At 56.5% G+C, this 13,506-nt stretch overlaps 2 protein-coding genes across 5 annotated transcripts; both read right to left on the bottom strand.

Moving 5' to 3' along the window:
* Positions 1–248: 248 nt before the first annotated feature.
* On the bottom strand, positions 249–4,133 carry NSUN5 (NOP2/Sun RNA methyltransferase 5). 3 transcript variants are annotated; one of them, XM_068909488.1, is made up of 11 exons: positions 3,952–4,133; positions 3,633–3,755; positions 3,378–3,552; positions 3,092–3,200; positions 2,658–2,796; positions 2,055–2,170; positions 1,441–1,619; positions 1,135–1,339; positions 777–929; positions 520–541; positions 249–423 (listed from the first exon to the last, which is right to left on the bottom strand). In XM_068909488.1, the coding sequence occupies exons 1-11, from the start codon at positions 4,042–4,044 to the stop codon at positions 337–339; spliced, it is 1,401 nt and encodes a 466-aa protein (XP_068765589.1). In that variant the 5' UTR covers positions 4,045–4,133; the 3' UTR covers positions 249–336. The 3 variants fall into 3 exon arrangements, with proteins under 3 accessions (XP_068765589.1, XP_068765590.1, XP_068765591.1); XM_068909489.1 differs by having other exon boundaries at positions 3,633–3,743; positions 3,952–4,107; XM_068909490.1 differs by lacking the exon at positions 3,092–3,200 and having other exon boundaries at positions 2,658–2,714; positions 3,430–3,552; positions 3,952–4,123.
* Positions 4,134–5,058: 925 nt separating this feature from the next.
* Positions 5,059–13,094, bottom strand: TRIM50 (tripartite motif containing 50). 2 transcript variants are annotated; one of them, XM_068910110.1, is made up of 7 exons: positions 12,966–13,094; positions 11,024–11,470; positions 9,949–10,044; positions 8,822–9,052; positions 8,432–8,454; positions 7,995–8,119; positions 5,059–7,654 (listed from the first exon to the last, which is right to left on the bottom strand). In XM_068910110.1, the coding sequence occupies exons 2-7, from the start codon at positions 11,426–11,428 to the stop codon at positions 7,047–7,049; spliced, it is 1,488 nt and encodes a 495-aa protein (XP_068766211.1). In that variant the 5' UTR covers positions 11,429–11,470; positions 12,966–13,094; the 3' UTR covers positions 5,059–7,046. The 2 variants fall into 2 exon arrangements, with proteins under 2 accessions (XP_068766211.1, XP_068766212.1); XM_068910111.1 differs by having other exon boundaries at positions 11,024–11,465; positions 12,966–13,059.
* Between the last annotated feature and the right edge of the window lie 412 nt (positions 13,095–13,506).

Below are 13,506 nucleotides of genomic sequence, written 5' to 3'. Positions count from 1 at the left end.
TAGTAAGACATCATTACTGCAGCAGGCGAAATCCAGCCCAGCAGGGTACAGAAATTCTGGATACATTGAACACTGCTACTGTTCAATTAAACCTCGCAAACCTGCCTAAGCCCAGATCTGGCTTTGAGAGCAAGCCTGCATAGGGCTGGAAGAGCAGCTTACCCTTTCCTTGCAACAGGGTACCCTGGGGAACAGACAGCCCCAGCCCCCTCAACCCCAGAGAGAGGCACAGATTTACAGTAGTCCAACACAACTGCAGCTGGTGCAAAGCTTTACTTTACAGGTCTACATCAGAGAGGCCCTGCTGTCCAGGGGCAGAGACAGAGCTCCAGCCTTTCAGTCATGCAGCCCAAGGGAGGTAGTGCAGCAGTGGGTGCAGCAGGAGAGGTCTCTACCAGAAGCAGAGCTGGGCCATGTGCAGTCCTAAGAAAAGCTGGTTCACTCTTTCACTCGCTGCTTTTTCCTTTTCTTCTTGTGAGCAGCCCCTGGGTCCACTCCCCCTCCTTGCTGTAGGCTTACCTCAGCTGCTGTGGGCAGGGAGCTGTGGACAAGAGCAAACAGCCCGAGTTAAGCACCTGAGGCCCTGCTCAGCCCAGTACCATGGCTCCTGTGGTCTCTTTCTGTGCTCTTGAGTGAGGTTTGACCCCCCCACGCCTCCCTCCTTCCACCCTCTAGGTGCCCCTCAAACCCCCTAAAAACACAAAGGTGCAGACACCATACAGACAGACCTGAGCCCAGTCACCATCCCCCTGTTAGAGTCTCCTGGGCCCTCTTACCTGGGGACAGCAGCCTCTTCCCCACACCGCTCCAGCACAGCCACAAAGAAGCCATTGGTGAGCGTGTCTGCAGGAGAGGCTCGGAGGCAGCATTCAGCCCCAGGGAAGGTAGCAAGTCCTCGGCAGGGCCAAGAAGGCAACACGTTCACCAGCCTGGAGTGCAGGACAGACCAGGACAGAGCTGAGTTCTGCATCAACTCTGCCACCAGCAGCACACAGCATACTTCCCATGGCATGGCACAAGAACAAGCACAATCCCATTGTCTTCTGATATGTGGCAGCAGCAACCCCGTGGCATCCTGTGTCACTACCCTGCTGCAGCATATCCCTCCCCATCTCCTCCTCGAAGCAGGCAAACCTGAAGGCTGAGCCCTGCTCCTGAAGCACAGCATGCACCACATCCTCATTCTCTTCCTGGTGCACCGAGCAGGTAGAGTAGGCCAGGCGCCGGACAGCCGGGAAACTCAGAGCATGGTTCAGGATCTTGCGCTGGAATCCAGCCAGCGCCTGCAGCCGCTCTGCGCTGGGGGCAGCCTCCTCTGTTGGCACCCGGTTCACCATCCCTGCAGAGAGAACAGCAGTCACCCACAGGTCCAGATGCCAAGAACCTGGCTCAAGCCTGCTGCCTTGTAGCAGATGAGATGGCCTAAGCCCTGCACATTACCTGAGCCACTGCATGATGGGTCTAGGAGGATATAGGTCACTTTGCTGTACTTGGAGTCCCTAGGATCAACCTTCAGGAAGTCCTGCTGGGCCAACTCAAAACTGGTGACCCCAGCCCGCATCAGCATGGTGTTCATGGTGGCCAGGCGCTTGGTGTCCAGGTCAAAGGCAAAGATCTGCCTGAACATAGAGCCCAGGCCCCAAGAGAGGAATGAATACCCTGCCCAGCCCCAAGAATCCCGTTCACCACACCAGGCTGCCCAACCACCACCAGCAGCCCCAAACATCCTCTGTCTGTGGGGAGGCAGAGCTCCCATGTACGTGGGCTAGCAGGGCTGGTCTCTGGCAGAGATCTTTGTTAGCGGCTGGGAAGTGAAACTAAGTGACTTCCTGTTCTCTCAAGCCTTTCTAATGGCTGTTCCACCCCCCACAACTATCAATCAGAGTCCCCTACCCACCTAGAGAGAAGTGGATGTCAAGCCTAATTTAGCAGGGCAAGATCACAGGCTGCAGCTTTGCTTCAGTCCTGCTGCCTTCTCTTTATGCTAGCCTGCCTCCTGCAGGCTCAGGGCAAGCTGCACCCCTTCCCCTCCAGTACACAGAGCCTGCGCTCACCCCTTGTTTTTCAGGATGGCAGCCACATGGCTGGTCTTGTTCCCAGGTGCAGCACAAGCATCAATCACGTGGGAGCCAGTAGCTGGACTCAGGAGGAAGGCAGGGAGGCAGCTGGCCTGAAAGAGGGTGAACAGCCATGAGATGTGCAAAGCCACAAGTGCCTCCTGCACCACCCACCCCCCCCCCAGACCCCGCCCTTAGGTGATGCGCAACACTGCAGGGTCAAAGGTAGCACAGCTACACAGGACTAATACTACAAAACACCCGCCGTTACTGCTGCCCCACTGTTAGGAACAACTCCCAGCGTGATGGGAGCAGCACTGCCCAAGCCACAGTCCCACACACCTCCCAGCTGCTGGCTCAGCTCCCTGAAGGAAGTTTTTAAGTGCAGTTCTGAGTGTCCATCCAGTACCTACAAGCTAGGGAACCAGAGCTACAGGAGAACCCCATACCTGCAGGCTGCATTTAAAATTTCTGCATTCAAAATTCAATCTTCAATCTTGTAGCAAACCAGGCCCAAGCATGTAGAAGGCCCACCCTGCACTCATTTCAGCTCTTTTCCTACCCCTGCAACTGCAGCCTCTTGCACCCCAGCTCACCCACCTTGTCCTGAAGTATTATGTGCCCAGAAGTATAGAGCTGGTTGTTATGGAAGTCTGTCTGTGGAGGGAAGACCAGCAACTCTGGGAGATGAAGATCCAACAGGAATTTCTTCCCTGAGAGGGAGCTCAGTTCCTCTACGCTGCTCACAAGCCACAAAGAGGATCAACACACAGTCCTGCTTCGGCATTCCCAATGCCAAAACTCTGAAGAGCCCAGGTGGAGAATCCCCCTTCTTCCCTTGCCCCCATTCCACTTTGGTGCCAAGCAACGCTTGGAAAGGTGGAAAGAATGAAGAGCATCATGGTGGAGATCCCAAATCAGCCACCACAAACACCAAGATCAACGACCCTTCAACTTAGAGAATCTTCTCCCGAGCCCTTCTCTCACTGACATCCCCACGAAGGGGCCCCAGGACAGCACAGAGATACATCTACCTGGAGGCCTTGCCCAGGTAGGAGTAGCCCTGGCGCTTGAAGAAATCAATCACATCATCCACACAAGTCTTCAGGGTGTTCACTCGGACGTAGCGCGGTAGCTGCGGGGCTGGGGAGACGGCAGTCAGGTCAGACGCACACAGAAGATCCCAGCTGCAGCCGGGGCGCCGTGCGGGAGCACTCCAGGGGGTCCAGAGGGGCACCCCTCCACTGTGCCGAGACAACGCGGGCCCTCGCCTCCCCGGCTCCCCTAGCCGGGGCAGGCCCACCCCCCAAATCAGCTCACCTCCTGGGCTCGCTCCCTCTGCCGGGGCCAGGAGATCCTCGTTCCTGCTCACCTTCCGCTGCACCTTGAGCCGGGCCAGCTCGGCCTGCAGGCGGGTCCGGTGCCGCCGGGCCAGCGCCTTCCAGCGGCCGCCGCACTGGAGGCCCTTGCCGAAGAGCAGGTCGTACACCAGCACCTGCGGGCAGCGCGCGCTGAGGGCCGGGCAGCGCGCCAGGGGGCTTCAGAGCCTCAGCGCGGGCCGCGGGCCGCCCTTACCTTAGCCAGCTGCGGGGGCAGCTTCTTCTCGGCTTGCAGCAGGGCGGCGCCGGCCAGCAGGGCGTCCAGCACCGGCGAGTAGCGGAGGGTCTCGGAGACCAGCGCGTACAGCTGCCTCACACGCTGCGGGGGCCGTCAGCGGAGCCGCCGCGGCCCCCCGCCCCGGCGCCCCCGCATCCCCCCCGCCACGGGTCTGTCGTTCCTCCCTCCCCTCCCGGGCCCCCCGTTCTCCTTCCCCGCGCCCGCCCGGCTCGGCTCGGCTCGGCCCCGCCCGGCTCGGCCCCGCCCGGCCCCGGCCCCGGCCCCGCTCCCCCCGCACCGGGAAGCGGCTGTTGTACACGAGGGTCTTCAGCCCGCCGTCGCCGCGCTCCAGCCCGGCCAGCACGGCGGCCGCAGCGCTGTAGAGCGCCATGGCCCCCGGCGGCTCCCGTACCGCCCGGCCGCGTGCCCCCGTGCAGCGCGACCTGCCGCCGTCGCGATTTACGGCAGCGCCGGCCGGGCCCGAGGAGGGAGGTGGCCGTTGGCCGGGGATGCGGCCCGCGTTGGCCGCCAGGGGGCGCTGTGAGCCCGGGAACGGGGTCGGGGGGGGCCTGGCCGGGCGGGGGCGCCGTAGAGCCCGGCGGTTCCCGCGGGGCCCCGGCGGTGCCGGCTGCGGCCGCCCAGGAGGGCCGGGGGCCGTGGCTGTGGCGGCCCGGGGCCTCGGGGCTCCTGGGGTTCGGGCTGCCCCTGCCCGCCCTTTGCCTGAGGCCGGGCGCGGAGGACCCGGCCGCACACGGGGTTTGGCTCCTTTCTCTGTCCCCTGGCTGCTTCTTGGGCCCCGTCGGGAAGAAGGAAACGGAGGCGACTTTTGTGACCCATCTCGGAGTCACACAGTGGGATCAGAGCCCTTGGGCCTCCTGGCTCTTCGCGGGTATAGGGCAGGGACCTGACAGGAGAGGAATGTTTCCCTTCTCCACAGAGGGCGGGGGCTGTGGTTGGCAGTTCCTGGAGAAGCGGTCGTTTGGGTTAACAGGTGGCGGAGCGCCGAGGGGCGCTCAGCACCCCGGATTGCTGCAGTCCTCCCAGCTCCTCTGCCTGGTGGGGCCTTGCCCACCACCGCACTTACTCTTGCAGTTTGTGAAGCTTCTTTTGACTCTGTTTGGGACTCCCTTAAGGGGAATTTGAAATCTTCCAGAGATCTCTGAGCTCTTCCTCAGAGACCTGGCCCAGCCTGGGTCCTGACAGGCCAGAGCTGACCAGCACTGCAGGTGAGTCCTGGCTGTGTTCCTCCGCTGCTGCTGGGACCCAGCCAAACCCAGCAATTAGACATAACTGCAGTTTGACATAGGCTCATACATTCAGCAGAGTTGTACTGCAGTTTCAATGCTGTGCTAGATTTCTGTGCATTACACACAGAAGAGAAATAATATTTGGAGAAAAATAGCCACACTTGACTTTTTAATAGCCATAAACTCAGACGATCAAGGCAAGCAGAAGACTACGGTAAGTGATACATACCTTTGTATCGAAGATATGGTGACATAAGAACCAAATCAAAAATGCTACTTTGTATTTTTCTGAGAAACTGCCCCTGACTTGCATATTTTTCAGTGGTGTCCATATGCTAGGAAGGGGACGGGGTCCTGCTGCTCAAGGTGAAGTAGTTTGGTTTTGAAATCAGATTGTAACACATGTCTTTTGGAGGAGTAGATAGCATGGGAACTTCTCAGGGTTGGTAAAAGTAGGAAGCAGTTCTGTTTGCAAGATGCTGCCCTGTAAGATCAAACCTTGAAAGGTGCACGACCATTTGCCAGTACATTAGGATCCAGCCAGACTTGCATGGTAATGGAGAAGAAAACATTGTGTAATGTCTGTTGAGACAGAGCTTTAATGTGTTACTGTGATTTAGGAACTGGAGCTGCTTGAATTTCAGAAGTAAGGCAGCAACCTTTAAATCCATAGTAATTGATAATAAGATGCATGCTCCATGTGAGATATTTTGCCTAGTGTTCCTTGTATTCCCCAGAATAGAGACGCCCTATGGGCATAGTCGAATGGAGAGAAGACTGTTGGGAGTGCTGCTCCCAGGCTGTCTGTAGGGGCAGCTGGCAGCGCCTGTTGGGTCATGACTCACCCTGCTCTTTTCACACCACCTCACCCCTCAGGCCAGCACCCCAGCATCTCCTCACCCCTCCAGTGAGCACCTCCATTCAGTGCTGCTGCCCATAGCCCTGCCAGGCACAGTGTGTCACCCAAAACCAGGCTGGGTGTGAGACACCCTGATTTCAGCACCAGTTTACATCCCTGAGAAGCTGTAAGAGATGATCTGCCTAGCCAGCCTGGTTTGCTGCCGTCATGGTCCCACAGCTCCTCAGCTAATACCTGTTGGCCCTGTTTCTGCCCTTGTCAGCTGCTGACTGGCTAGCAGACAGCTCTCTGGCTGCTGCTTTTAAGACACCCATTTTCCTCTCCCAGCAGCCCTATGAGCCTCCGCAGATCACTGCAATGGCCTGTTCAGGTCTGACTGCAGTTCTGCTTCCTCAGACACAATGGCACTGCTAGCCAGCAATCAGCTCGCCTAATGCAAAGTCCATTCATTCAGAAGCAGGGCAGGCCAACAAAGACACCCCCCCCCCCCGCCCCGAGATGCTTATAGCTTGCTTTTTTTTGGCAGGCATTCATTTCCATAGGGAGATCTTTGCAGGCCAGATGTACTTTAGGCTTTCTGGTCAGCCAGGTCTGCCTGTTAGGTTGTGGATGGGCATTCACAGATCAGGACTGCCATTTTGTTGTTAGAGGAGACTGGAAGGACTCTTCCTGGCTTGCTGAATCTTGTTCTCTAGAAGAACAGGTTCCACATCAAACAACCCTGTCCACAAAGTGACTGTTGTCTGCTGCAGGCCCTCTAGACTTGCACATCTTTGCTTCCCTGCCAGGGAAAGGAGCGTGCACAAAATGTGTCACTTAGTCCCTGTATCATAGCTGCAGGCCATTTCCCTTGGCCAGAGCAGTCACTAATCAATAGCCAGCAGAAAGGCAGTCAACAGAAGACTCTGAATGTGTCACAGGTTTCCCTAGTGCCTGTCTCAGTCTGTTCAGGTGCGACATGGCGATCAGGGTGGAGCACTGCTGCCTTTGTATGATGCTCTGCATGAGGGGGACCAACTACCAGCGCAGGTCCTGAGCAGCCCGTTGGTGTTTGGGCAGAGACAGGTGGCAGGAATTAGCCATGGGGACAGGACCAAAGGCAAGCACTAGGCCTGAACCCCTTCCCTATCAAAAGTGGCCCAGCAGGCAGCTTTGCTTAGTGACACATTCCCTGGTGTAAAGGGCCAAAGAACCTGTTTCCATGTCCATTCTGTAGCTGAGGTGGCACCCCAGGAAACAACGCGAGACGTAGTCTTCCATAGCCAGAGGTTCATCCTGCTGGACAGACTACAGCTTGGTGGGCTCCTCCGGGGCAGGATGTTTGTACGGCAAATGGGGGTGCTGGCTCATGGCAGGTGTAGGCAGGATGATGGGCAGGGAGTAGGGCCCTCGCTCTGGCCAGCACAGGTCCACAATAGGGTAGAGCTGGCCCTGGAACTCTGCCTGGAAGGTGTATATGGGGCTGAGCTCATCAGAGCTGTCAGCATTGTAGAAGGTCAGCTCTCCCTTCTCATAGTGCAGATAGATCCCAATGCGCTGAGGCCGGGCAACCAGTGGCAGGGTGGCCCGCGGGGTGCTGAAGGCCTCGTAGACTTTCCCTTCCTTTAGGCCGATGAGCCAAACACCATGCTCAGGAGACTTGCTGAGCTTCCCTTTGCGGCTGACTGTGCCCTTGATGATGCCCACACGCCAGTGGTTCCTGGTGCCCACAATCACCTCCCAGTAGTGCTGGCCACAGGAGAAGCCCTTGCTGGTGAGGATGCAGTTGCTGGAGTCAAAACGCTTGGGGTTGCTGTCCCGGCGCTGGTAGAGTCCGCACTGTACCACTGTGTCACCCTTGAAGAGTTCCAGGAGGGGATGTGCAGTCACTGGGTCCAATTTCAGCATCTCTGGAGCTAAAAAGAAAGCACTCAGACTCCAGTCACCCTAGCAGGCAGAAGGACTGGCCTTGGATGATCCCATCTCAGCTGGGATCTGGCCAGGGACAGCCAGATAAGCTGGCCCTGCTGAACTTTTAAGCAGCTAAAAGCGTTTTGCCAGAGCAGGCTGTTACCGACATGACTTGCTGGGCCAGTCCTTGCTCCAGGAGCTCTCCTGGTAGTGAGGGGTCACAACCACGTCCAGAGAGCAAGACAGAGGCTGGGGGCAGTGCGATGCCAGCTGGGCAGCCTGTCCCAACAGCATGCACCAGCAGGCCAGGATATCTGGGGTGATGCCAATCAGGCAGGACAGTACCTGGCAGAACCCGGCGGTGCAGGCGCTTCCACACAGTCATCTTGATGTCATCTTGGTGGAAACATGGCTTGAAGGAAACAGGGCTGAAGATGCCATCGCACAGCTGCAGGCTGGGAAGCTCTGACCTAGAAAGACATGAGCAGCTATGACACAGGTGACGGGGATGGCATGCAACCTTTTCTCACCTGGCTGCTGTGTATGATGGTGACGCTGTGTCTCCCCAGCTGCTCTTGCTCTGGGGCTGCGGGTACGGTTTCAGCCATGGCTCTGACACTCTCTACCACAACAGTGATGCCCATAGAAGTGAGCAGGGCAGTACATCTGTGCCAGGCTGCCCTAGCAGTGCTGGGGTGCCCACAGGCCTGGACCCTCCAGAGCCGGTGCAGAAGCACTGCTGTCCCCATTGGTGCTGTTTGCTGCTGGGTCTCATCACTCACCTGAACTGGGAGGAGCTATATTTCTGGAAAACACAAGAGAAGGAGAAAGTTAGTGCTGGGAGACTTCCAAAACACTAATTCCTCTACCTGGTCACAGCTCTACATACTTGTTCCAGGGGCTGGAGAGGCCAGTGGTCTCCTCTCAGGGGAGAGCTGAGGGCAGCACCCTTTGTGGAGGTGTATGCTGAAGGGCAGGTCTCTCCCACCTGGGGAAGGCCCTGGTTGGACAGAGGGCACCTGCCTCTCTCTTCTCTTGGTTGCCTAACTACACTGGATAGTTGTACTTGCTACCCAGGGAAGTACCCAGGACTATGAGTAGTGGGCTGCAGACTGGAGAGCCTGGCTGGCCCTCACCACCTTTGCCGCATGGCCCCTGATAAGCACACTCACCCGGATGAAATCAAGCTGGCTTTCGTTGTTGAGTGTCTCCAGAGAGCTCTCCATCTCCTTCAGCCTCTGCAGGGCATCTGAAGTCTGCTTGACCTGGGACTCAATGGAGGTGATTAGCTGAGTTGCCTTCCCTTCAACGCTCTCCAGGAAGGTGGCCTTCTCCTCGTCAATGTACCTGTGCAGCTCCTGGAACTCCTTACGAGTCACACACTTGAAGACATCTGCCTCATTCTGCAGGGAGACAGCAAGCAGTTGTGCAGGACCACTTTGATCCATTGCCTTCATCTGCTTTTTAGTTTCAGAAATTCCACAAGCAAAGTCTACGTGTTCCAGCAAGATGTCCACTCGCTTTCCAAATAAAGAGCGGCCCTTCACAGCAAGCCAGATGCTGCCTTCATCCTGCTGTCCTCAGAGGCTTACCACCACAGTACCCCGGCTCACACCCCTCCCCCAAATTTTGATTTCCTAATGTCCTGACTAGACAGGACATTAGAGCCCTGCTGCTCAACAGAGCTCTTGGATCCCTCTGCTCTCAGGGAACAACCAGTGTCCTGGGCCAAGGGGGAGAAAGTGAAGCTACAGCTTCATTCGGGTTCAACCCTCCTGATGAGCCCTGCTGGGAAGCTTTAGCCTGAGAAAGGATGCCAGGAGGTCCCTAGGAGAAGCCTACAGGGTGGAAAACCAACATGCAGCTAAACTAGGCATGAACTCGGTGTGAAACTACCAGTGTTACCCAGGCCGGGAAACCAGTTCTGAGCAGCATTTTTTTCACCTGTTATCTCACCACCTCCAAGGACATTAGGTGAAACCAGCTCTGACCAGTGGTCCTGCTAGGGGGCTGAGTGCCACCAGAGAAAGAAATGTCACCGCTTCTGAAAACAGGGCTGTGCCACCAAAGAGGGCTACATCACCCCTCCCAAAAACCAGACCATGTTTAGTCCTTCAGTTTCATAGCAATCCCGGGGAAAAAGGTGGAGGACAAGCCATGCCTGCTATCCCAGGGAAGGGAAAAGAGGAGAGGATTGGAAGAGGAGCGGCGAGGAGGCCCAGCAGCAGGGGTTTTCCCAGCGGCTATGTGGCACAAAAAGGACTCTGGGAAGCGGGCTCCCTTGGTGCATAGCACTCACTGCAATGCGTATTTTGTTGTTGATGAGCCTGCTGAAGTGTTCATCCAGGTTCCTCTTGCACTGGTGGATGTCGGTTAGCAACACAGACAGCTCCTCCTGCAAAAACAGCAGATATCTTTAGTGGGGGCCTCTGTGACAGCCTGCTTGATCGCAGGCTGTGCCCCGGTGAATGCCTGCCCCTGAGGAATGTGTGGCCCTAAGAAACCACAACCTCCTGAGGAAAGCACAGAGCTGAGAGTGCCTGGGAGCACCCCGAGCAAAGCGGAGTCCTGCACATCCTGCTGATCTTTACTCGCTGATGTAAAGGTTCTGGGGTGGCTGGAGGCAGGAGAGCACCTAGACCACAGTCTTGATCTGGATGCTGCTGGTAAGAACCAGGAGTGCTGGTAAAGTGTCTGCTCTTGTTCTCAGCCCTCCATATCCTTTCCCCTCTGTATCTTCTCCCACTTGCTCAGGCAGCATCTTCCACCCTGTGGTGGCTCCACATCAGATAAGGAGGACGTGAGTGGCCTGCAAGCCAGCACAGGGCCTGCAACACCCTCTCAACGCTTGTGTCAGGGGCCTGACTCAGGCAGGTGTGTTTCTGCTTCCTCCCGGTCTTATCTACCCAGTGCCAGGAGCTGAGGGGATCAGTGGCCCTGTGCTTTTCCATTCTCTGCTCTGGGCTTTCACGTGACACTGGGCAGGAGACGCTAGCTGTTTACTCTAACTGGCCGAGGTTCCTGTTTTCCCTGCTTTCCCGTGGCTCCTCGCCTTAGCCCTTATCTCCAGACTCCTTTTGATGGTATTTGAAAACAGTCTTGAAAGGCCCACTCCCGCTCTCCCTGACCCTCAGCTCTCCCCACTGTGGTTTAGCCACCAAAACTGTGAGCTCACTAAGCTGGGGACACAGTGGGTCTGAGACAGAGCTGCCCCCCAGCCCAGGGCCCATGCCCCCACACCAGCATCATTTCCAGCCTGTCCCTTGACGGATAGGGGACACTTGGTCAGCAGGCAGTGCTCTGTTTGTGGCTGAGATTGCTACAGGTGCCCTAACCCCCATCCTGGGGAGCCCTTGCCAGCCCCGTCTGCCAACCTTCATCCGGCAATAGGTGGTAGAGATGGGGGTGATCTTGTGCTGGCGGTGGCTGCCGATGGTGCCACACAGCCCACAGATCACCTCTTGGTCGTCCTCACAGAAGAGGCTGAGGGGATTGTGGTGGGTCGGGCAGGATTCCGGGGTGGACTCCGCCTCGCCCCGGCTCTGCAGCGCCTCGATGACACGGGCCAGTGTGACATTGGGTGGTGAGGCACTGCAGTCCACGCTCTGGCGGCACACAGGGCACAGGAACTGCCCATCCAACTCGGAGGACAGTGACACCACACAGGACTTGCAGTACGAGTGCCCACACTGCAGCATCAGCGGCTCTTTGAAGACCTCCAAGCAGATGGGACAGAGGAGCTGGTCCTCTAGCTCATCAATGCTCATCTTCCGAGCCATCCTGCCTCCCAGCACGGCACACACAAGCAGAAGGGACCTGACCTTGAAACACAAGAAAGAGATCCGTCCTATTGCAAGGAGCAAGATAAGCACAGATGAGTGAAGACAGAGCTCACCGCTTGGGGAAAGTGAAACAAAGACCCCCTCAAATACTTTCTTCCCCACCCCGTCAGCAGCTCAGACACTTGTGAACTCATTGTTGTGCTCCAAGCAAAGTGTGAGATGCTTGTTTTAGTCTGAGAATCTCTGATGGGTGTGGGCCCTGCTAACAAAAACCTAATCTGGGTCAGGCCTGCCAGATCTGCCTAAGATGTCAGAAGTTGCCACCAAGCTGGTGCCCATCTGAGACCTCTGCTTGGCAGCTGCGTCAGACTGGAGCCCACCTCAGGGGTACCTGTCTGTATACCAGGTGTCAGCAGGGCCTGAGACAGAGCCAAGAGGAATTTTCTGCTGAAAAAATTACTGCCCCCGGTCTGTCTGAATTTCTACAGGTCATTTTGGGCTCATTGTCTCATCCTTGGCACACCCTCAGAAGGACCAGCATTAGCACAAGTGATGTGTCTAAGCAAAAGCAGATGGAAATTACAAAGAGAGTCCTTATCTAAGAGACAGGGACAACAACCACATGAAAAACACCTGTGAGGCCAGATTTATTAGTATGAGGGTTGGGAGGCTGAGCTGCAGAGTCCAGGGCTGTGATGGTACCTCACTTCCTTGAAACACAGTGGAGTCTCTAGTCCTCGCATTGCTCGATGCTCCAGGCCAGCACCCCACAAGCTGAAATCACTGCATCTCCCACCCAGCCTTGGGGCCTCACACGGCCAGCCCATTTAACTCTAAGATTTATCCGGCCTTGGGTCCTTTGCTGTTCCCAGTGCCATGGGATTTAACCACTGAGTTCCTGGGCCATGTGGGCTCAATGGTCCATGCTGTGCAGTAAATGCCTCCTTCCAAGCTGGTATAGCTAGCGCCAGGCTCCCAGGGCAGAGAGGTCATCAGCACCTGGACAAGCAGCAGCAATCTGAGGCCCAAGCCCTGGAATTGGCACTGTTCTCCCAAAGGAAGTCACTACACTGCTACTCAGTCCCTCACGGTGGAAAATACATTAACTTGGTAGTGTTTCCTATGGATGTGATGAAAACGCGACAGTGTTGTGCATGTCTGCTCTTTCCCCCCAAGACACAAGCCAGAGCAGCCTGAATACACTAGACAGGTACCGCACTAGTGCAGTCACAGAGCTTTAATGGTCTCCTCACTCACACGAAAATAAACCTGAAGTTGAAGACAGAGACTCAATCATTTCACCAGGGAAAAGGAAGGCTGTGGCCTGAGATCAGCTTTTAGCATACACTGCTTATCCTGGGTGTGGGAGATTGGTGGGGAATCCAGCAAGAAAAGCTCATATTTCAGTTCACGACTGGTCAGACACCCATTGGACCCTGTACATGGGAACCAGCTCCAGCTGCTCCCTCCACTGACAGAAATACTCCTTCCAAGAGATCCAGCTAACAACCCACCCAGTCATCATGCCACTCACGTGTCCTGTGCTGGCTTCCTCTCTGCTCCGTCTGAGCTCTTCCTGGCACAACAAGCCCAATGGACGTCACTTGGCTCTTGCAGACCAAGCTGAAGATTTCAGCCCCCTTGGCGTAGCAGATGTGCCAAGCAGTGGGATCACTGGCTCCTCAGCAGGAAGGTGAGCTGTGCTGGTCACCCAATTGCTCACCTGCTGCAGCTTCAGCCCCGCTGAGGATGTCCCTGCTTGCCTGGTGTGACACCAAGCAGCCGGGGAACGATGCAGAGCCTGCACGGAGGTGAGGCAGAAAGTCTCGCTCTCTTGCAGCCCCAGCTCTGACGAATGTGTCACCCGCCTGCCACACCCCCTGTGTGTTGGCCCCGTGAAATGCTAGTCAGTGCCCCTGAAATACAAGTGTAAGTACACACATCATATGACTGTGTGGGCAACTACAAAAAGAGCCAGGCTTGATAAGAGACTTGGGTGTTTGCCTCACTAAGCGGCCAGTTTCCAAGAGTCCAGCTGTTGTTCCAGTCATCCGCGTTGCTTAGGTCAGTGGAAA

The sequence above is a fragment of the Struthio camelus genome, chromosome 16 (genome assembly GCF_040807025.1).
Source record: "Struthio camelus isolate bStrCam1 chromosome 16, bStrCam1.hap1, whole genome shotgun sequence".
NCBI classification, from domain to species: domain Eukaryota; kingdom Metazoa; phylum Chordata; class Aves; order Struthioniformes; family Struthionidae; genus Struthio; species Struthio camelus.
This window is presented reverse-complemented; position numbering and strand designations above follow the sequence as displayed.

Bases quoted from the DNA above. Each gene is read 5' to 3' on its own strand.
- NSUN5 (XM_068909488.1), bottom strand. From the start codon at position 4,044: ATGGCGCTCTACAGCGCTGCGGCCGCCGTGCTGGCCGGGCTGGAGCGC. The intron at 3,553-3,632 runs GTAAGGGCGGCC...CGCTGCCCGCAG, and splicing joins TGCCCCCGCAGCTGGCTAAG to GTGCTGGTGTACGACCTGCT. The intron at 3,201-3,377 runs GTGAGCTGATTT...CCGTCTCCCCAG, and splicing joins AGAGGGAGCGAGCCCAGGAG to CCCCGCAGCTACCGCGCTAC.
- TRIM50 (XM_068910110.1), bottom strand. From the start codon at position 11,428: ATGGCTCGGAAGATGAGCATTGATGAGCTAGAGGACCAGCTCCTCTGT. The intron at 9,053-9,948 runs GTGAGTGCTATG...GTCTCCCTGCAG, and splicing joins ACAACAAAATACGCATTGCA to AATGAGGCAGATGTCTTCAA. The intron at 8,120-8,431 runs GTGAGTGATGAG...ATGTCTTTCTAG, and splicing joins TATAGCTCCTCCCAGTTCAG to GTCAGAGCTTCCCAGCCTGC.